Raw genomic sequence first — 22,671 nt, 5'->3', positions numbered from 1 at the left:
CTGGGAAGCCTGACACGTGTATAAAGATATTTAGTCTTACCTGTGTGTGTTTGCAACGTCGAGCAGAGTGAGGTCGAGGCCCTGCGCTCAGTCTGTGTGTGTTTGACTGGAGATGACTGGGAATTCCGTATTAGAGCGAGTGAAGCGTCATACGCCACAGCGCAGAGACACACAGCGACGCCTATTGCTCACTCGCCGTAGTACACCAGCTGCGCAGGAGCTTCACTCTTTCAGGAGCCAACCACTATGACCATTTCTGCGTATAGCTCAAAAATAACGTTTAAAACCCACCAGGGGTGGAAAAAGTACTGAAAAATCATACTCAGGTAAAAGTACCTTTACTTGCCAAAAATTGTAGTGCAAGTAGAGTAAAAGTATCTGTTGTATGAGCAAAAAGTCAATCTTTCAAAAGTACTCAAGAGTAGTGAGTATTACGCTGTGAAAAGCTGATGCATTTACATGTATGTTGTGAATGTGTGTAAACGTTATATTCTGTAGTGCACGTAGTTATTGCCCAGCAGGTAACGTCATAATACGTTAATATTAGGTTAGATTAGGTCGTGATATCGAGTGACCAAAATTCAATGTCTAGCCAGTGTCTAAGGACAATTGGTTGATTTTAAGTTGAGCTGGAAAGTTACCAAAATCTGACGTTGAGCCAACATTTTAAACCAACGTCAGATTGACGTCAAATATTGACATTTATTCGTCAGGTATGGCAACCAAAATCCAACATCTGATAGACAATGTAGTGGTAACGTCCACACAACGTCAAGCTGTAACATCATTAGGCGTTGATATTTGGTTGATTTTAGGTTGAATGCTGGACATTGATGTTATTCTTACGTTGGGTTCTGACATCAACCCAATTTTCATTACCAAACAAATTGCAACTTCCCCACGACATTGGGGTACAACATCAAGTGACTGCTGGGTGTTTTTTTTTTTTTATATATCTTTAGGGGTTTTCACCTTTATTTGACAGGATAGTGGGGTTGAGACAGGAATACATGGGGAGCAGAGAGTGGGGGGAGGGATTGGCAAAGGACCTCAAGCTGGGAATCAAACTCGGGTCACCGTGAGCACCTCTATTGTCAGCGCACTTTACCACTAGGCTATTGGCACCAATCATGCTGGGTGTTTAAGGCCATTTCGGTCACTATACAGTAAACATGCGTCATCTTTTCTCTGGGTCAATGCGTGTAAAGATTTTGGACATCTTTGACACTTTTAATAACAGTTTGCTGCAATTATAAATCTCCCATGTCTTGAGGTAGCTCATTATGATGCGATTTATCTTCTATGTGTGATTTGATTAGACAAAAATAAAAATAAATGTCTAATCCCCATAGACAAGAGAAAAAAATAGTTACTGCAGGTTGAAGGAAAGTAGTGGAGTGAAATTACCAATACTGCCGTAAAAATATTCTCAAGGGAAAGTAAAAGTACACATTTATAAAACTTCTTAGTAAAGTACAATTCCTGAGAAAAACTACTCAATTACAGCATTTACTGTTATAAATGCTGTTGTGTATTATATTGTATTATTTTTAATGTAATTTGTATTTGTTGATTGCAAAACATATTTTAATGAAGATGTTTTATTAATTTGAATCTTATTTATTCTGCATAAATTATTTAATAGTAGTTAAATAATTTAAATAAAGTCTCTCAGAACTATTTAATCAGTCTTTATATGTTTATTTGCATTTTACAATTATTAATTTAGATATTCAGTTTTCTATTTTTCTATACTGTTAATTCATTATTGTGTTGATTAATTTAAAACTTATTTTTATTTTATGAATAAAATAATTTATATTTTGACATCATGCTTTTCCCATAGATTCAACCAAAACAAAAAAAATATATAAAAGTTTCATTCAATTGTGCAGCATAAGACACAAAGTATTTAATAATTTCTGAATAGTTTTATCATTCATGTATTGTAAATGCAGCAACATAAAGACAATTTTATTTTTTAATGTGCAAAGTGATAAACTTGCAGCTGAAAAACAAGATGGATGAATGAGATGAGACAATAAATCTCATTGCACAGATGAGACAATTTTTCAGATAGCAACTAATCAAAATCAACTTAAATTCTGTACACTTTAATTTCCTTTCCATATGAATAATAATAATAATAATATAAATTTACAGTCCTCTTATATTACAGTTGAGTCTCATACAATGAGACCACTTCAAAATCATATATAATACTGTACAGAATAATCCGACTGTGGGGATGCCTTTTCTTTTTACACAGAAAAATCCTCTTTAAGATCTTCTTTCTGTAAAACATTCTCCTCAAAATCAGCAGACTCAATTTCTTCTTTTATGCATGGTTTTTGAGCTGCATACTCTTTGACGTAGCCTAGTTTTCTCAGCGTTCTTCTGATTGTAGAGTCATGAACTTTAATTTTAGTCAAGGCAAGAAAAGCCTGCAGTTCTTTAGAAGTGATGTCGGGTTTCTTTTCGATTTCATTCATGATTTTGAGTTCTACACCCGGAGAGATTTTAACTGGTCGACCACTTCTTGGAAGATTCATCAAGGTTCCAGTTGTTTTCCATTTGCGGATGATGGATCTGATGGTGGATCGGTGCATTCCTGTAATCTTTGAAATGGATTTGTATCCCTTACCAGACTTATGGTAAAAAATGATCTTTTCTTTAACAGCTTCTGGAATTTCACTTGATCGTCCCATTGTGGATTTGCTGGCAACCTAACAATTAAGGAACACAATTAGAAAAAAAGGCTGCTGTATCCAGATGGAGATTAAGGCCGATCTTGTTAACCACGTCAACAAGGTTTCTATAAAAAGACACAAAAAAAAAACACAAATCAGGAATCCATTTTTTCATGCCCAAACACACTCAGCCTTTTGTATACAGTCTATAATTAGTGCTAGGTTACTTTTAGGTACTCTGACCTTGTTCATATGATGTATGCAATAGTATACATACCTGCCATCATTTGACTCTGAAAGGGGGTGGGGGGTGGGGGGTTTGTGCGAATTGAAGACAGGGGGGGAAAGAAAGGTGGTTGTGCACCAGGTTTCACTGGCAGCTGCCCACTGCGATTGGACATTACACCTATGTTGGCGATCCGTGGGTGTTATCGACTGTACCAAAAAGCTGAGGAGCAGGGTGGGGGGTTTGGGGTTTAATTCCGGGAGTTTTCCGGGAGACAGAACAAAACGGGAGATGGGTCTGAAATACGGGAGACTCCCGGGAAAAACGGGAGTGTTGGCAAGTATGATATTATATAACATTGGCATACATCATACTTTATCTTATCGGCATTGACTAACAAAAATGTCTGTAACGATTTAATATGGGTGGAAATCTCTTTATATTAATAATTGTTTTTCTCCATTAGACAGTGGGCAAAATTTTTCCACATACAAAAAAATAAGTGAATTAAATAAATCACTAATAATTAAATAATAATGTCTATAATTATAATAATGGTTTGAAAGTTGCATTTTAGTCTAAATTCAGAAACATGAATCACAAATGAATTCAGGACTACAAAGAATAAAGGAGACTGTTTATTAATTTACTGTGTGAATATGCAATCATAATCCATGAAAAGCAACTTTAATCTGATTATGAACACTTTAAATCGTTATGTAATCTAATTACATGTAAAATATTTTAAATCTAATTTGGACTTTTCATTTCATAAAAAATAATAAAAATGATTAATGAAAATCATTTTCATGAAATAATTTAATGAATTTTACCTTGAATCAATCATAAAGTAGTGAATCATTTGCTAATTCATTACATTGTTACATAAAAACAACAAATACAACACTTTAAAGAAACTTACGTTATTTCAGCATAAGATTTTACATTTTTACTGTTGCTTGATTTTTAAGCAAAGATTACAAATATCCTTAAAATTAAATAAAAAGAAATCCTTTTTAATTAGTTAACAATTAAAAAAAGAATTGTTGAAACAAAAGAGTTGACAGGGAGTCAAATCCAATCAACTTCTCTCAACACAAACCCCTAGAATTACCTGTTAATTTTCCTTACCCCTTTAACTGCCCCACCAAGAAAAAAAAAAATAAAAATGGTATGCATTTAACTCCTAATTTTGCTAGTTAACACACTCAATGCATTTTTTTTCAACACATCCCATAATGTCTAATATATCAACCTCTACCAAATTGGTAATATGTCGGTTTATGGTAAAAGTACCGTAATTAATACATGAAAAATCAGAAAATAATAAATGCAAGACCAATTTATGTAAAAACATAATCAAAATAAAACATTTTTGAACACTAAATCATCTTTATTTTTTTAAGTATGCCATAATATTTTACTATAAAACCAAAATCAAGTGTAGTAGTGGAATAGGATTGTGTTTGTTAGATTTTTTGTAAACCAACAATGCTGTGTAGTGTAAACCATTATTTAACAGTCGTTATTTAAAACTGTCAAAATATAGTCAACCATTTGGTAGAGCAGGCAGTTTTATGGTTACACTCTTAAAATATTAGCAAAGCTAACATCTAGCAATGCAAGCTAGCATCTATTTAACTTCATATTCATTTCAACAGACGCGGAGGAATATATTAAATAATTAATACCAAACAAACCAATTGCATTGTAAGATGATTAAAAAAAAACCCTAAATCACTCATTATTCACCCGCTGACAATTAATTAGTTAGCATGTATATAATTAATGGCTAACAAATGTAAAAGCACAACACGTGACTCAACGAAAAAACAGACAAACATATTTTCCTTCAGTTACATGGAAAATCGAAATAGCTGATGGGTACATAAAGATGGGCTGTTGAATCTGACCTGTGCTCGTCTCAGAGGTCCAGCTATAATAGGTTTAGGTCTGTGCTGTTACTTCAGCGTGACTGGAGATTCTTCTTCTTTTGGGCTTAATAAAGGTTTGCAAACCAACATAAACGGTGCATTCCCGCCACCTAGTGTGAAGCCCATAATGGATGAAACAGCATGAAAGCATTGCTAAGAAGGAAGGAGAACACAAGGACGGAAGGAGGGAGAAAGGAATAATTTTTTTTATATTATCATTAATACAAAAACACAAACGATTTCTTTAACGATTTAATCTAACGATTATTAAATTCTTTTCAATTTTCTCAATTTAAAAAAATATTTTTTTATTGCATAAACCATCAGGAACAAACATACAACACAAAATAAAACTTGAAACTACAAAAAAACAAAAACAATTAATAACTATGGTAAAAAAATAAACAAATATAAATAAAAAATTAAACATTTTTTAAATACACAAAGCATAGTGTACAGCATTTCTACGACCAGGGGCGTAGCAACCGGGGGGGGGGGGGGGGGGGGGGGGGGGATATGTCCCCCTCACTTTTTGAGACAGACCATTTAGAAACAGGTGATTAAGAATGTAAACTTTTGGATTTCATACAGCCGTCCCCCCACTTTTAAAATGTCCACTACACCCCTGTCTACGACCAATGGTTTTAAGAACTAACAAGGGAATCAAATAAGTGTAATAATAATTTATACATATCTCAGATTTTTGGCTTTTCAACAATTTCAAATGTCTGAGGATAAAATTATGCCAATAAAATAAAGAGATAAACAATATGTTCAAGACTTTTGTTTGATTTGTTTTCATAATAAAAATATATTTTAATGTAAAATAATTACTAAGTTTTGTCAGTTAAAAATATATTTGGCTAGATCCTTCCAGAAATTTTTTACAACGTTGCAAAATAATTAAATTAATTGATGTAATATCTTGGATTGTTTTGGGCCATTTCCTAAAAGGACCTGAACTTAAGTCACAAGTGGTTTACACCAAAAAAGATTAATTGATTAATTGAAATCTCTTTTATGCTCCACACATTCTATAAGTACAGTACATGTCCCCTCAGTTGCTACGCCCCGGCATGCTCTAATGTTTTTGCTTGTCTACATTTGTCACAATAACCTGTTTCATGCTTTCACATTCTATCTAGACACTGATTTAACAATGTCCAATACACATTCTTGACACCACCACATTATTCCTTCTATTGCCACACTTTCTTCTTTCGGCACCTAGGCGCTAGGAACGTTCAATCAGCATTTGGTGCATTATCATCCTGATACACAGAACCATCTTCAGCATATAGTGTTTGACCCAGTGGGTGCACATGGTCCTCCAGAATGGTTCGGTAGTCCTTGGCAGTGGCATGCCCATCTAGCATAAGTATTGAGCCTAGAAAACGTCAAGATATAACAGCTCAAACTATCACTGATCCACCCCATGCTTCACTCTAGGCATGCAAAAGTGGGTGGCAAGCTTCTTTGGGGCTTTTCCACACAGTAACTCTCCCGGATGTGGGAAAGACAGTAAAGGTGGCTCTTGATACATCTAAAAGACTTGCTGTCAAGGTTCACAGATGCCTCAGCGAGATGCGCAAACTCACCCAGTACCGCCGCTCCCTATACTCAGAGTAGGCGTAGGGCCTCAACTGCGGATGGGGTACCATCTCGGTTGCTCAAAAAAAAATATATATATATATATATTTATTTAATAATATTGACATAAACTAAGTGTAAATAAAATATGTTTTGATAATATGTTGTTAAATACATTTAAAAATTTCATTTTATGACGAACGCAAAAAAAAAAACAAAAACATGTGACGTATTTTTCCGTGCACGCGCATAGCCGCGAACCGCGTACACGCGCGCAGCAGGATCCACTTATCTTTGCGGTTGCTAGCAGCAAGACGCAGCTCTATGCCCGGGAAAAGACAACAGCAATCTGGAGACGAGAAGAGGAAAAAAGTACAAGATGAATCCCGTGCATCACTTTCAGGTAACTTCTGTCCATGAATCTGTAAAACATATTTTTGGTTGTTCAAGACAAGTAAATTAGTGACCATAACGTTTAAACTTCGCCACAACTGCACCAAATCTGCCTGACTTGTTGTTTACGTTCAGTTTCTTGCTTTGCTGCTTTGCATTGTGCTTTAAACTTTGTTAGGACATGCTTTATATCTTTTCGCGTTTGCCCCATGTTGCTGATAAATACACAAACTGAATTTTTATTAACTTGTGCAATACTTTACGTTTGCACACCAGCTACATACACATGCACTGCACAATTATTTCACTGTGTGTATTATTTATTATTATATAATTATATGTTATATAATTCTTTGCAGTTATCTTTGTTTATTATTTTGTCTATTTCTATACATTTCTTATTGCTGTTGTTGTTATTGCTTGTATCACTGCATTGACAATAAAGTCTCTTTAGTCTGTACATCGGTGGACTGGTGTTTTTAATACGCCGGTTTTTCATTTTTGTACATTACTATATGAAATGACAAAACTGACTCATTCTGTGATTTCTGAAATATCAATAATATAAAATCAGTCAAATTACTGTAAGCCACAGACCATAATTTATTATATTGCATGAATTCATTAATGCTATTTTTTTCTGAATTATAACAACATTTTTGTTTTAAAATACTCTAATTAAATCTTAAAACGCAAATGTCTTTGATTTATACCGACAGCAAGGGTCAGTTTTTGTCACCATAGATTATAGTGCAAGATAAATCCACATTTTGGTTGTAGTTTAGACACATTATGAAGAGTGCTTGACTAGCCCATTGTCTTAATGGTGTGTCATGAGTTTTTCTTTAAATGACTAATTTCTTTTGTATTGTACATGGAGGTCAATGCTGTAATTTATCACAAAAGAAGATGAGGTGGATTGACCAGCACTGCTCCAGAGACACCAGCAGCTGCACAGGTACAGACATGGGATGCAGCCCTGAGCACCATCTATCTCTGCAGGTACACAAAGGGTTTTATTCCTTACCTTTTGTAAATTTTTGAAATTGGGAATGCTTCTGCAGAAGACATGTCAGTGTTTATTTTAACGTAAACTATTATTTTGTAATGTAAATATTTCAATGTTTAAGTATAATCTTGAGTGTTTATATGCTTATTTATGTCTATTTATAAATAAATAAATGCATGTTTAAATGCACATGTTTGTGTGTTTTTGTTCCTCTATGGGGGCACCACTGTAAAATTTCGCATACAGCACCCTTTTGGCCGGCAGCGGCCCTGCACTCACCTATCACCCATTTTCAAACATCACCCATAATGTTGTGGTCATTTCAATATTTCAAGCCAATCTGTGCTATTACTCTGCTAATTAAACCTTTACAATCTGCTCTTCTGGTGGAATGTGCAATCAATGAAGACTGGTCAAGAGGCTGGTAAAATTTAGCCATGAAACCTCCAACACTAAATTGGCCAGTGTTTTAGTTTCATTGTCCAACCCCTGTATCTGGCCCACAATCTGGCATATGTTCTGGCCCACTATACGCCAGGGTCCTCTGGCCAAAACCAGCACACAAACTGGAAAACAACAGTAACATTTATATTTGGCCAAGATCTGGCCCACTCCACTTAAAACAATGTAGGGTTTTATGTGGCTCAAGTCTGGCGCTGAAACTATAAGACAGATCTGGCTGAGATCTGTCTTGGTCCTCAGGCAAGATCTGGTGCAGGCACTATTAGACAGACCGTTCCTTGCCTTGACAACTTACAGGTGTGACTAGAGTTCATTTAAACAATCAATGCGTCACGTGATATATGACTTAAACAATAAAATCATATTTATTGACAATGCAGTAAGACGACAAAAGAAAAATATTACACAGTACAAATCCACTTGTAGGTGTACGTGCAGCTGTTTTTAATATATTAGCTGTAAAGTTTTGCCATAACAAACACAATGCCTAGATCTACACATAATAAAGCTAATGATCACAGCCTTATTAAGGCTTATTATGATCATCAGATGTGTGTACACCATTTCAGAAGTTCTTTTGCAGACATGAACATTAACATTATACCGTAACTATATAGAAATAACTACTCATGCTATACACAGCACTTATCAAAAAAGTGACAAATCAAGCTTAAAATATAGAAATGAAAGTCATTTCTGTTAATTTTCTCACCCTCAAGCAATCCAATAGGTGACTTTTTTTTTGTTTCTTCAGTAAAACAATGTACTGAAGTACTATGAAAGAAACTGAACATCATTACCCTGAATCCACAGCTTCAGCAAACAGTCACAAGAACGTTCATAACAGTCTGGATACTGAAATGAGAGTGGTCGGCTCAGTCGTGAAAAAGTTACATGGTTTTTTGTATCGGGACGTAATAAAATAATTATATGTTCCATGGCAGGTTTTAAAATCTGTTGGATAACCTTAGATGAAGACCACATGTCATCCTACACTGTGTCATTATCAATTTAACAAAAATAAAGTCAAGACTAAAAAGCGATGGGTGAATAATGCACTTAAAGTAATGAATGTCTGTACTGTGTGACTTAATCAGTCTCTTAGACCATTCTGGACGATTTTTCGAGTCTTTGCAGTCTCGCCAATGGCATTTCAGTCAGGACTTTGAGGTGAGCACATTTAGCCCATGGCTATCGCTGTCAGCCATCTTGTATTAGTTATATCATCAATAAGCAACAAATATGTGGAATTCAAGATAGTGGCCATTGTTACCATATTGCTGTCAAGTCTACTGAAACTGTCCTCAAGTTGTTGTGAGAAAATTACTGATAAATGAACCTTAAATTGAGTTGAATGATTTAAAATGCGGACACCATGAAAAGAGTTAAGAATGCATTGTGTTTGTAGTGTGAATTGTTGGAAACCTATTTGGTTTAAACAGAAACTTCCACTTCTGCTACTTCTGTCTTTACACAACTTCCTTTAAAAACTTGAGCGTCTTTCTCAAACCGAAGATGAGCATTTGGTTTCTTGTTCCTTCGCCTTGCTACCACCTCTTGAAGTTTGATTTGGTCCAATCTCCTCCTGATCGTAGATTTGTGAACATTGACTTTTGCTATAGCAAGACAGGTCTGCAGCTCTTCCAATGTTATCTCAGGTTTTTTTGCGACTTCCTTAATGATTTTACGTTGCATCTTCGGGGAGATTTTAGTCGGTCGACCACTCCTGGGACGATTCATCACGGTTCCAAGCATTTTCCATTTGCGGATTATGGATCTGATTGTAGATTGATGCAATCCAGTGATCTTTGATATAGATTTGTATCCCTTACCTGCCTTATGGTACATAACTATCTGTTCTTTGAACTCCTCGGGAAGTTCAGCAGATCGTGGCATTATGCATTGGTTGAATAAATTTCTTGTGTTTATTTGAAATAAATCAGGCTGATTCCAGGATTACTGCAGCCTCAAACCACAGGATATCTGAGAGAGGGCAAACAACAGTTCAGGTTTTTATTTGAGCAATTTTACAGCAGAGGAAATAAACAAGTGTCAGGATCAGCCCAGCTTATGGTGACACATTTAATAGTTCAAGGAGAACGCTGACTTGCTTACAACATCACATTACATGCTTTGTACACTCTCCTTCTAGTCTCTTATAGTGGTAATGATGATTATTAATATGCTGAAAGCAGATTGTGCCCTCCAAACCACTTGTGCCTGGTCACCTTTAACCTTATTAGTTCAAGGCTAGACTCTCTGACCTAATAACACACATTCAATAGGGTCAGAGGCTATTTATGGCATATTCGCAACAAACTTTAAAACAGTTGTGTCTGGTCACTGTATCTGACTGTTGTAGTGAAATAATAGGTTTCATTTTTACTAAACCAAAAATGAAAAATAGTAAATACCTAAGGTAAATCATAGTTAAGAAACCAAATGTTTCCAGAGTGTAAACAAAGAAAATGAACTAAGTCAGTTTCTTTACTTTTGCATTAAATCTCTGTGGACTGAATCAATGAGTTGCACTAAAATAAAATTTTATTAGGTTACCCTGACGTACAGCAGATGGTTTCATCTTGGGCTGCGCAATATATCATTTCAGCATTGCAATGTGTGTGTCCACAATAGTGACATCGCAGGATATGCAATGTTGAGTTGAGATTATAGTTGATCAGCTCAACAGTTGAGAATACATGAGATTTGTGGAGTCATTGCAAAGTATAACCAAAACAGTGAAACTTTATCATTTGCATGAGTTTTAAAGGCAATTCAAGAGAGTTTAAAGCATTCAGGCACAAAAAGTACATTTATAACTTTAGTGAAGAATAATTTTATTGAATTATTAATACTATGAAGACTAAAAAGTGTTATTTTACATTCAATAATTCACTTTCTGTACCTGAATACTGTTCAACTCTACACTACTTGACAAAATTCTTGTCGCCTATCCAAGTTTTAGAATCAACAAATAATAACTTGAGTTCTAGTTGATCATTTGGTATCAGAAGTGGCTTATATGAAAGGCAAAGGCCTCTAGATAACACTTATTTTACCAAAATGATGTGAATGACTCCCATGAGCTTGGAGGACTGCATCCATACATCTCAAATAACTTATTAATAAAGTCATCTGGAATGGCAAAGAAAGCGTTCTTGCAGATCTCCAAGAGTTCATCAAGGTTCTTTGGATTAATCTAAAATGCCTCCTTTTTCATCTTATCCCAGACATGCTCAATAATGTTCATATCTGGTGACTGGGCTGGCCAATCCTGGAGCACCTTGACCTTCTTTGCTTTCAGGAACTTTGATGTGGAGGCTGAAGTATAAGGAGCGCTATCCTGCTGAAGAATTTGTCCTCTCCTGGGGTATTTAATGTAATGGGCAGCACAAATGTCTTGATATCTTAGGCCATCAACTCTGCAGATCTCACACACGCCTCCATACAGAATGTAACCATAAACCATGATTTTCCCACCAAACTTGACTGATTTCTGTGAGAATATTGGGTCCATGCGCTTTCCAATTGGTCTTCTTCAGTATTTGTGATGATTGGGATGCAGTTCAACTCCTTAATCTACCTTCTGCCACTTTTCCAAATGATCCACTAGAAATCAAGTTATTTTTGTTGCTCAACTGGGATCGACGACAAGACTTTTGTCGGGTAGTGTACGGAAAACCATAAAGCACTGTTTATTTTACTTTTTTGTTGCTCTATTGTAATAATTTTTACTTTCAATTCATTTATTATTTTTATACATGATTCACACCCTAACAAAATCTCCCCAATAAATCTAAATTAATGATTGCTTTCTAAACAGAGGTATTCCAGCCATTTGGTGAAACCGTATTCATATCGCAAAATATATTACAGAAAAACTAAATCGCAATATGAGATTTTTCCAATATCGTGCAGCCCTGGTTTCATTAATCACATAAAATTAGGCAAGTTTTGTGTATCGTTTGGTTTATAATTGTCTTATTTCTCTATCCCTCCACACTGACCAAATAATATGCACAAATATTTTAATGCACAAAACCATTTCAATGAGAGAAAAACGAAAAGATTGTAGGCTACATAAAAACATCTGACTATTGAAGCTAGACACATCAAGCAATAGTAATAATAAAAAACACCCCAAAGCAAATGTTTTAAAATATAAACACTTAGGCTAATGTAAAACAGGCCTTTTTTATGTTTCCAGAGAAATCAAGACAAAGAAAAATTGTAAAATAAGTCACACTTCTTCATTTGAATCACCATAGGCTGGGTCAGTACATTATAATGACAAGAATTCGTTAAAACTCATTGCTTGATGACAAGATTTGGGGCAAATATTAATGCAAAGTAAACAGTAAAAAGCAACAAATTACATTATTTTTTTCACAGAAACTCCTTCAGCCTGACGTAGTGTGCCACTGGACAAACACCTCATTATATGTGTATGTAGTACAGTAAAATGAGAGAGGCTGACACGTATAGGACTCTTACCAGTTTGTAAGGTTGCGCTGTGCGACGCTGATGTCTGTTTTCTGTTGTCTCCGCCGCTGCAGACAGAGGAGGGTCCGTAGAGCGAGTGAAGCGTCATACGCCACAACTGAAAGAACTACAGCGGCCTCTAGTGTCCACACAGAGATACAGCGACCTCCAGAGGTTAATAACATTTTCAAACTGTTTTCAGTGTCTTCGGTTGACTAGAATAGGTCGAGAGGGTGCGTTAAAACAATATACAGATATATTTATTTATAGAACATATAGATATGATAATCTGGCAGAAGGATCTGGGGATTGATATTGAGGAGAATGAGTGACTGGACATCCTTTCCAATGTAGGTAAATATAAGAGAAGGTGGAGGAAAGTTCATTCAGTATAAAATAATACATGGATACTACTACACACCATCCAGACTCTATAGGATGGGACTAGCTGGAAATAATCTGTGTTTGACATACAATAGAGGGTACTTATTTACAGATCTGGGAATGTTGCTTAGTCATTCTGGTGTAAAATTTTAAGAATAATGGAGGAGTGGTTAGGCTGTGGCTGTGCCTTCTGGGTGACAAACTAGTGATACCTAATATAGGTAAAATTTCCTTTATTCTTCTCAAGATTGGATGCATTACAGCTGCTAGGATGATTGGAAGTGTCCCAGAATGCCAGAAATGAAAGTGTGGATTAATGGGATGATTGAAATTGCATCGTGCGAATGTATGCTGGGGAGATTAAACAATGAGGAAGAGGTATATAGAAAATGGCATAATCTCTGGCGACATTTAAAATTAGGATAAATGAGTATGTATTACAAAAGTATCACAACCAGGGGCGTAGCTCTACTGGGGCATGGGGTATATATACATTTACAGACAGTAAATAATATTTTACTAGAAATTTTTCAGGACACTTTTATACAGCTTAAAGTGACATTTAAAGGCATACACACTACTGGTCAAAAGTTTGGGGTCATAATCATCAGACAATCCTAGATTCTTATTTAACACCATTGCTAAATTAACAAATAATCGGTCATCTTTGGAACAAAACGTTCCACCGCAAATTAGTAGTGATGACTTCATGAATTTTTTCAGTGATAAAATAGAAGGCTTTAGACAGAAAATAGAGATATTAAACTTTCTGCACCGCCTTATACTTCAGATCCAGTAAACACGCCACTGAATCTAAATAACCTACAGTGCTTTAAAATCATAGAACAGGAAGAGCTAGATAAAATTATAAATAGCTCTAAATCAGCTACGTGTATATTGGACCCAATTCCAACAAAGTTATTGAAAGAATTGCTACCTGTTATAGGAGAACCTCTTCTTAACATTATCAACTCTTCTTTATCTTTAGGCCATGTTCCAAATCCTTACAAGTTAGCTGTTATTAAACCTATTATTAAGAAACCACAACTGGACCCCAGCAACTTAGCTAATTAAAGGGCTATTTCAAATCTTCCATTTATATCAAAAATACTAGAAAAAGTTGTTTCTGCTCAATTACGCTCCTTTCTGCAGACGAACAATGTTTTTGAAGTGTTTCAGTCAGGTTTCAGAGCTCATCACAGTACAGAAACTGCATTAGTGAAAATAACCAATGATTAATTATAAGGAAAGTTTTAAATTAGAAATTTTTAAGTTGGATCCACTGTTGGACGTTGTTGCCATATATGGCAACATATCATAAAGTACCTTTAAAAACATTTTTTTCCACATTTTTTACAGCACTTCAAGTTAAGAAATTTAACAGATTTTGACAGATTTTAAAAAGTCAAATATTTTTTTTTATAGATTCATAGTTAACCCTCTACCGTACGCATTACGATAAATGACAACCGGGTTTATTATAGTAAACAAAAATAAATAAACAAATGAATATACTACAAAAAATATACCACTAATAATATATTTGTACTGTACTTACCTCTACTTATTATCTTCTGGAACCCAAAATACTACAAAATAAAAATAAACTACAGAATAAAAAGGAAAGAAATAAAGAAAGAAAGAAAACCCAAATCCTAACCCAACGTGAATGTATTTGCCACTGAATAAACTACAGGACAAACATCGGTTAGATACGTCTTTTTATTCCCTTCCCATAAGAATATCCACATTGATGAGAAATTCTCTTATTTTGCAGTCAGGCCTCACACATTGATGAGATGAATGAAAAGAGGTCAGTACAAATATCTTACGTCAAACGGCCAGTCGAGAACTGAGTTGCTCTAAATATAAAAAGTATTGTACTATTCATTCCTGACTTGTCGACATCATAACAAAAGGTAAAAAATATGCCCCCAGGAGTAAATACAATTGTGATATTGCACAATAGTTTAAAGTACAGTATGTACAGTTTCACATACAGTGGTCATGCTGCTGTTAAAACAAGTCGAATACACAAGCAGAATGCAATCAGAATATGAGATACCTATGATGAGTAAATATTGTTCACACTTTCACTTGTATATTTACTCGTAAACAATAAAAGATTTGAACTTTTGTGGGCCAAAATCTATATTTACACTGAATAAAAAAGGCCTTTACATGTGCCTTATGAGAGGCAGCAGAACTGAGATGTCAAACTAAGTAGTAATAATAATAAAAACATTTAAAAAAAAAAGATTATTACAAGAGACCTGTCATAAAAATCACCTTCACAGAACATAAGATCAAAATAATACTGGAAAGGGAAAATGAAAAGGGGACAAATTATGAAAATGATCTTTCTGTCTCCACTACGAGGAACATTCAAATACATCGTTTAGTTTTTCACAAATCTTCAGAACATTTTAAACAATTAGACTTCCGCTAAGACACGTATAGATGAGACACGATGAAAGGCTAGGTCATCTACAAAATATCCTCATAAAAATATATTCATATATCTCATTTATTGTGAACGTTAACTGACTAATCTTGCAATTATACAAAACAATGTTCAGATTTCTTTATGTAAATGAGGGGTGACGAATTTGATATTAGAATATAAAAGCGTGAAACACCAAGACATTCTCCATGAATCTGCAGTCTCTCATTACGCCTTTCAAAAGGTCAATTTGAATGTCAGTTTGATCTGAGATGTGATCATGAATACTGAAACCCTTCTAAATATGCCAGTAAACAAAAAGCCTTCAAATAAATAATTTATCTAAATTATAAACAGGTTCATATCCTCTTTTTCAAATCCACACAGGTATAAGCTCACTGAAAAAAATGTCTGCAAACAAATTACGTGGTGAATTTAAACAAATAAAATTTAGTAATGTTTAACTTAATTTGTTTGTTTCAATTCAGCCCAAATAAATTGTTTACAACCACTTAACAAATAAAAAATAAATCCAAAAGTAAATCCAAGGAATCATCTTTGAATAATTATTTTTTCAGTGCTGATGAGACAAGGACATCTCTATGAGAGAATAAACTATTCAGATGTGAGACTTAAAACTTAGATTTGCTTTGAAATGGATCTTCCATAATGCTAAACATAGATATTTATCACACATATACACATATACTGTAGGTCAGTTATCTAAAGTCAATCTGTGTCTGAGGGAAATTATAATATCTATGTAAATGGAATTTTATTGGATATTTTATTTAAGTAAATTATACTTTACAAAAAAGAGAGACAATCCATTTGACAACAAGTTTAACAAATTGACAAAATGTACAGTGCAATAAATTCTTAATATTATATCACATACACTGAAAAAAATTATTTAAAACTGAATCATTGTATTTACTAAATTTTTTTAGAGTAAGTGGCTGTAAACATTTTATTTGGGTTAAATTTAAACAAACAAATTAAGCTGAAGATTGATCAATTTAATTAGTTTGTTTAAACTCAACCCATATAAATAGTTTTATTTATTTTCATTTTTATTTTCAGTGTATGCAAACTAAAATGTTTCATTCAGAACATTTATATAACATTGCTTTCCTCAACCCATCAGGTCTCAGTGCTAAGCTTGTTTTTTGCCACAGAGTTAAATTAAAAAGGTCAGTTTTGGGACTTTTTATCTCAATTTTTGTTGTTGTTCTTTTATGCCGCCAATATGAACATATCACTCCTGTAATTACAAAAGTCTATAATAGTATACTACGATATATATGTACTAGTTTTTGAACCATTGTCATAAGTTTTTTGCTAGATAAGCTCCAGATTTGGCTTCAGTACTGACTAACCTAATGTATATGCACAAATATAATATTGTATAGCATCCTTTAAAAAAATAGAATTTAAAAGATAGATACTTAAATTTGCTAAACACTATATATATATATATATATATATATATATATATATATATATATATATATATATATATATATATATATATATATATATATATATATATATATATATATATATATATTCTTAAAAAAGTTTTTGTTTTTCATATAATCTGCAAGAAAATAAGGGATTTTAAAACAACAAACTTCCAACTGTAAGAAATAAATGCAAATCTGAGGAAAAAAAGTGAGGAAAAAAACTGAAAAGTCAGAATGCTGAGATGTAAACACTATATAAAAACTAATGATTAAGAAAAAAAATCATAACTGCAAGATATGACTTTAAAATAATGAGAAATACAATTTTTGAGGAAAAGGTCAAAATTGCTAGATATCAACTTGCAACTGTGAGAAATAAAGTGATGGACAGTCAGAATTGAAAGAGACACACAAAATAGCTTTTTATTTATTATTTTTTTTTTTCTATTATATCTCGCAATTTTGATTATCAGATCTGAATTATAATATGTAATATAAGAAAGTTGATATAAAGTGAGAATTTAAAGAGGTTATAAACTATTATAATGTGTATTTTATTATATAGTACATGTGGTCACACTTTATTTTGATGGTCCGTTTGTTGAATTAAGTTACATTGTATCTACATGGCAACTCATTCTCAATAGATTATGCGTAGACTGTTAGTTTGAGGTTATGGATGGGGTCGGGGTAAAGTTTCTTATTGTCTGTTGAATGAGCATATCAACAGATATTAAGCAGACAGTCTACTAAAATGGGCTCAAAATAAAGTGTTACCATATATATTAATCAAAATTATATGATGAGAAATTCATTCATTCATTTTCTTTTCGGCTTAGTCACTTTATTAATCAGGGGTCGCCACAGCGGAATGAACCGCCAACTTATCCAGCATATGTTTTATGCAGCGGATGCCCTTCTAGCTGCAACCCATCACTAGGAAACTATGATGAGAAATGAAATCAGAAATCAAATAGAATTGTGAAATATTGTGAGATAAAAAGTCGCAATGACCTTTATTTAATGTTTTATTTGATTACAGAAACCTGCTTTTAATACTTTCTGCTCAGACAAATATATCTCAAAAATGTAAATAACCATTTGATCTTTCGGGATTACCTTTTTTTAATTCACATAAACCGCTACTGAATCCAAAAGGCACCTTGAATTATATCATTGAACGGGTTTTCAGTGGTCTCACCTTCATCTACAATTGCAAACGCTGATAATACGTTTAGGTGTCATATGCCAATGCTTTCTCACAGCCTGCACGAATGAATCACAGACAAAACAATGTCAAAATAACATCTTTATGCCATGATACATGCCTTCAGCAAACAAATGCTTAAGAGCGAGAGGTGTTTGGCAAAGGAAACAATAAACCGAAGGCTTCCACGAGAAATAAATGAGCATAGCTGTGCAAAAGGCTACAAACAGACAGTATAGATTTGACATAATTCTTGGTGCATGCCTTGTTTTCTTCCCCTCGCTGAAATAACGGTGATATACAATCTAATGTCATTGTAAAATTAAATATCTGTTATTTGTGCAGAAAGTTAAATCAAATATTCATATAGAGAATTGAACATTTACAGTCTGTCTAGAACTTTTTTTCCACGCAAGGACTTTTGTATAAGCAGAAGAACACAAGAAGAACATGATTCAACTTTTCATAAAAGAAAGGATTTTGGCAAAATGATTATTTCATGTAAAAAAAAAAAAGAACACGTGGTGACGTGATTCATTAATGTGATGCAGATATTACACACTTAAAAGACTTCTGCCAAAACACAATAGAAAGAGACAAGCTGGTCACTATGTACAGGACAGTTTCTCAAACCGGTGATGAGCTTGATCCCAAAACATTAGTTCTGATACTGAAAAGAAAACTGATTCTGTAAGAGTCTGTGCACCCCTAGATGAACCATTCCTTCTTGCTTTCGTCGATGGTCTCTGTGAAATTGGCCTCGGTGCCGATAATAGCGGCGTCGGCTGATTCGGACGACTCTCCCCCCTTGGCTTCATTGGTGTGGTATGTGCCTTTATGGCGAAACATGTACCGGATCAGAAACACCAAAGTGCACAGAATAGTGAAGATCACCACCGCAATGATGCCTGCAAGGAGAACACATTCCCCACAGATTAAACAACAGCATAAAAACAGCTGATCTGAATTTAATATGATATGTGTCCATCTCACCTCCTATTATAGCTGAATTTCTGTTAACTCCATCCGGTATCACTCTTTCCTCATTGAAGGGGAAATCAGCACCTATCGGAGATAACACAGTTTAAGCCATTAACATTTGACAAAAGTTGTTAAATAGACTATGTGAAGACCCACTGTGGTGAAAATGAAGCTTTTAATGTTTAAGCTTTTAAGACCTGTCATGGAGCTGACTTTTCCACAAAGGCATTTTGAGTGTTGGTTCAGAGTCTAGTTCCAAATTTACACTGTAAAAAATATCCATAAATTAACATTCATTCATTTTCTTTTCGGCTTAGTCCCTTTATTAATCCAGGGTCGCCACAGCGTAATGAACCCGCTACTTATCCAGCATATGTTTCACGCATTGGATGCTGTTCCAGCCGCAACCCATCACTGAAACATCCGTACACACACACACTACGGTCAATTTTAGCATTCCCAATTTACCTGTACTGCATGTCTGGACTTGTGGAGGAAACCGAGGAAACCCACACGAACACAGGGAGAACATGCAAACTCCACACAGAAAAGCCAACTGACCCAGCCGAGACTCGAACCAGTGACCTTATTGCCGTAAGGTGAACGTGCTACCCACTGCGCTACCGTGACACCCCCCGTAAATTAACAGTTTTCCATATTTTGTGATTCATATTTTTTTTAAGACCTCGATCTTTCTTCTGACAACTTTTAACCTTAAAAAGTTGAAAAAAGTGACTTTTTGAACATTTTTGATAGTTTAAAGTGATGAATTGTTTGGGTTGGTGTTGTATTTTATGCTGCAAAAACCTTGTAATAAGCTGCCAGTACAATTTCTGTTATTTTTACACGCTTATTTCTCCATGTATTATTTCTTAAACATTATATTATTTCAAACTACTGAAATGTCAATAAAAGTCCCTTTGTTAAACTGTAAATTTGACAACATCAAAAGTCGACAAAGCAGAGATCAAGGTCCCATTACAAATTCGCAACCGTAAATATAGAGTTAGAGTTAATAACTGTTAATTAACAGGTATATTTTACAGTGTAGTTCCATACAGTGTTGTCTTTTAACACTTAAATATCTGGCTCTGAACCAGGGGAAGTGGTTTTTATGGTACATTTGCACTGAATGGTATGTTTTGGTACAGTATGATATGCATTTACTGTATGCCTTATTCCTCTGTCAAATGTACCCAAAAGAGCAGACCGTACCGTTTCACTTAATTGTGATCCTTACCAAAGGGTATCGAGCACAGCAGAATGTGTTCAAAAGGGTGGAGCTAGACTTGAAGCTGAATGCTATTGGTTTACAGAGAATCATTACCAGCACGTGCTAGAAGGTAGAAGAACAACAAACCAGGAAGAGTCATTTTTTAAATTCATAGCCGAGGCATGACACCGTAATAGTACAGTGATGGCACGCAGCGATGAATGGGCTTGCCGTACACCGCAGTGCTCGTAAAAAGCCAGCATGGACCTGGACAAGAAGGTCCATGGACAGTAGGGCAGTATGACCAAATTTTTATGTTATGGTATAAGAAAGTTTATTTCACAGTAATGATATCTTTCAAGATATAGTTTAAGAAAGTTACTTATTCCAAAAAATGTACAAAAAGGCTTGATTTAACAAATAAGCGAATAAATATTTAAGAAAAGGACTTGATTATTTGGTATTTTATTTTTAACCTAATAAATATAGTAAGCAAAATATGACTTCAGATGTACAACAAGTTTCTCTGTAAGTCACTTTTCATAGTGTTATGTGGAGAGACATTATTATTATAAACATTTCTCAAGTAACATCTTCTCACAAATATAATATACATCCCAAGTTACAGATTTTTTTTTTTAATATGAAAGTATACAGTTGAAACCAGAAGTCAACTCTAAAAGAAAGGAACATAACCATTTAAAAAAAATGTCTGATGTTAAATCATACTAAACGTTTACTATTTTAGGTCCATTAGGATTACCTAAATGATTTACATTTGCTAAATGCCAGAATAATGAGAAATTATTATTTACATTTTTTTTCTTTATTAATTTCTAGACAGTCAAAAGGTTACATACATTTCCTTGGTATTTTTTAGCTTTGCTTTTAAACTGTATAACTTTGATCAAATGTTTTGGGTATCTTTCCACAAGCTTCTCACAATAGTTTGCAGGAATTTTGGCCCATTCCTCCAGAAAGAATTGTTGTAACTGAGTCAGATTTGTAGGCTGTCTTGCTCGCACAAGCTTTTTCAACTCAAATTTTTACCCACAAATTTTCTATAGGATTGACATCAGGGCTTTGTGATGGCCACTCCAAAACATTCACTCTGTTGTCCTTAAGGCACATTTTAACTAATTTGGCAGTATGCTTAGGGTCATGGTCTGTTTGGAAGACCCATTTGTGGCCAAGTTTTAATTTCCTGGCTGATGTCTTGAGATGTTGCTTTAGTATTTCAACATAATGTTCTTTCTTCATGATGCCATCTATGCTGTGAAGTGGACCAGTCCCTCCTGCAGCAAAACAGTCCCACAACATGATGCTGCCGCCCCCATACTGCACAGTTGGGATGGTGTTCCTAGGCTTGTAAGCTTTCCCCTTTGTCCTCCAAATGTAACACTGGTCATTATGGCCAAACAGTTAAATCTTAGTTCCATCAGACCACAGGACATGTCTCCAAAAATTAGTCTTTATCCCAGTGTAATTTTGCAAATTGTAATCTAGCTTTTTTTTGTTGATTCTGGCTTGTTGATTTTCCCATGTTGTCACAAACGGAAGCAGTGTGTTTGAGGTTTTCCTTAAATACTATTCTACAGTTGTGCCTCCAATTAACTCAAATGTTGTCAATTAGCCAATCAGAAACTCCCAAAACCTTGACACCGTCATCTAAGCTTTTTCAGAGGCATAATAATCTTATTGTGTGTAAACGTTTGACTTTCAAGAAAAGTTATAACAATTAAAAAATATATATCTCTCATTATTCAGCTATTAAGCATAACATAAATGAATTTGATAATCTTAACTTACCTAAAAGAGAAAAAGTTTAGTCACATTAACATCTGACTTTTTTTAAATGGTTATGTGCCTTTTTATACAGTGTATGTAAACTTCTGGTCTCAACTGTAAATATGTAAACACTTTAAGGAAATATCAAGCAGTTTCTTTCCCTCAAATCTACAAAAAATAAACAATTGCAATTCACATTAATGAATTGTTCACTTGTTGAAAATATGGAGAGTCTTTCTCAGCCTCCTGCATGCTGCACGTTAGTTGCCCATGCCCACTTATTTACATTGCGCAGTATATATGGAATAAAAAATAATTTTACGGTACACAGTTCATTCCATGGTAATAAAATATGTACTGTCATACCAGCCAGACCTAATGTACAGTATTATAATGAATCTTA

At 34.4% G+C, this 22,671-nt stretch overlaps 2 protein-coding genes across 2 annotated transcripts in view; both read right to left on the bottom strand.

The window, feature by feature from the left end:
- Positions 1–119, bottom strand: part of cul1b (cullin 1b) — a 28,547-nt gene extending 28,428 nt beyond the window's left edge. The window contains exon 1 of the mRNA XM_056450592.1: positions 41–119. The gene's annotated coding sequence lies outside the window, so the exon portion shown is untranslated. The remainder of the gene's footprint in view (positions 1–40) is intronic.
- Positions 120–18,370: 18,251 nt separating this feature from the next.
- cntnap2a (contactin associated protein 2a) overlaps positions 18,371–22,671 on the bottom strand; it is a 765,137-nt gene continuing 760,836 nt past the window's right edge. Inside the window, exons 23-24 of the mRNA XM_056451014.1 lie at positions 19,280–19,351; positions 18,371–19,194 (exon numbers count right to left, since the gene is read on the bottom strand). Coding sequence (XP_056306989.1) covers positions 18,995–19,194; positions 19,280–19,351 — 272 coding nt within the window. The 3' untranslated portion in view covers positions 18,371–18,994. The remainder of the gene's footprint in view (positions 19,195–19,279; positions 19,352–22,671) is intronic.

This window comes from Danio aesculapii, chromosome 24 (genome assembly GCF_903798145.1).
Source record: "Danio aesculapii chromosome 24, fDanAes4.1, whole genome shotgun sequence".
Lineage (NCBI taxonomy): Eukaryota > Metazoa > Chordata > Actinopteri > Cypriniformes > Danionidae > Danio > Danio aesculapii.
Note: the sequence above shows the minus strand (reverse complement) of the source record. Positions and strands in the feature narration are given on the sequence as shown.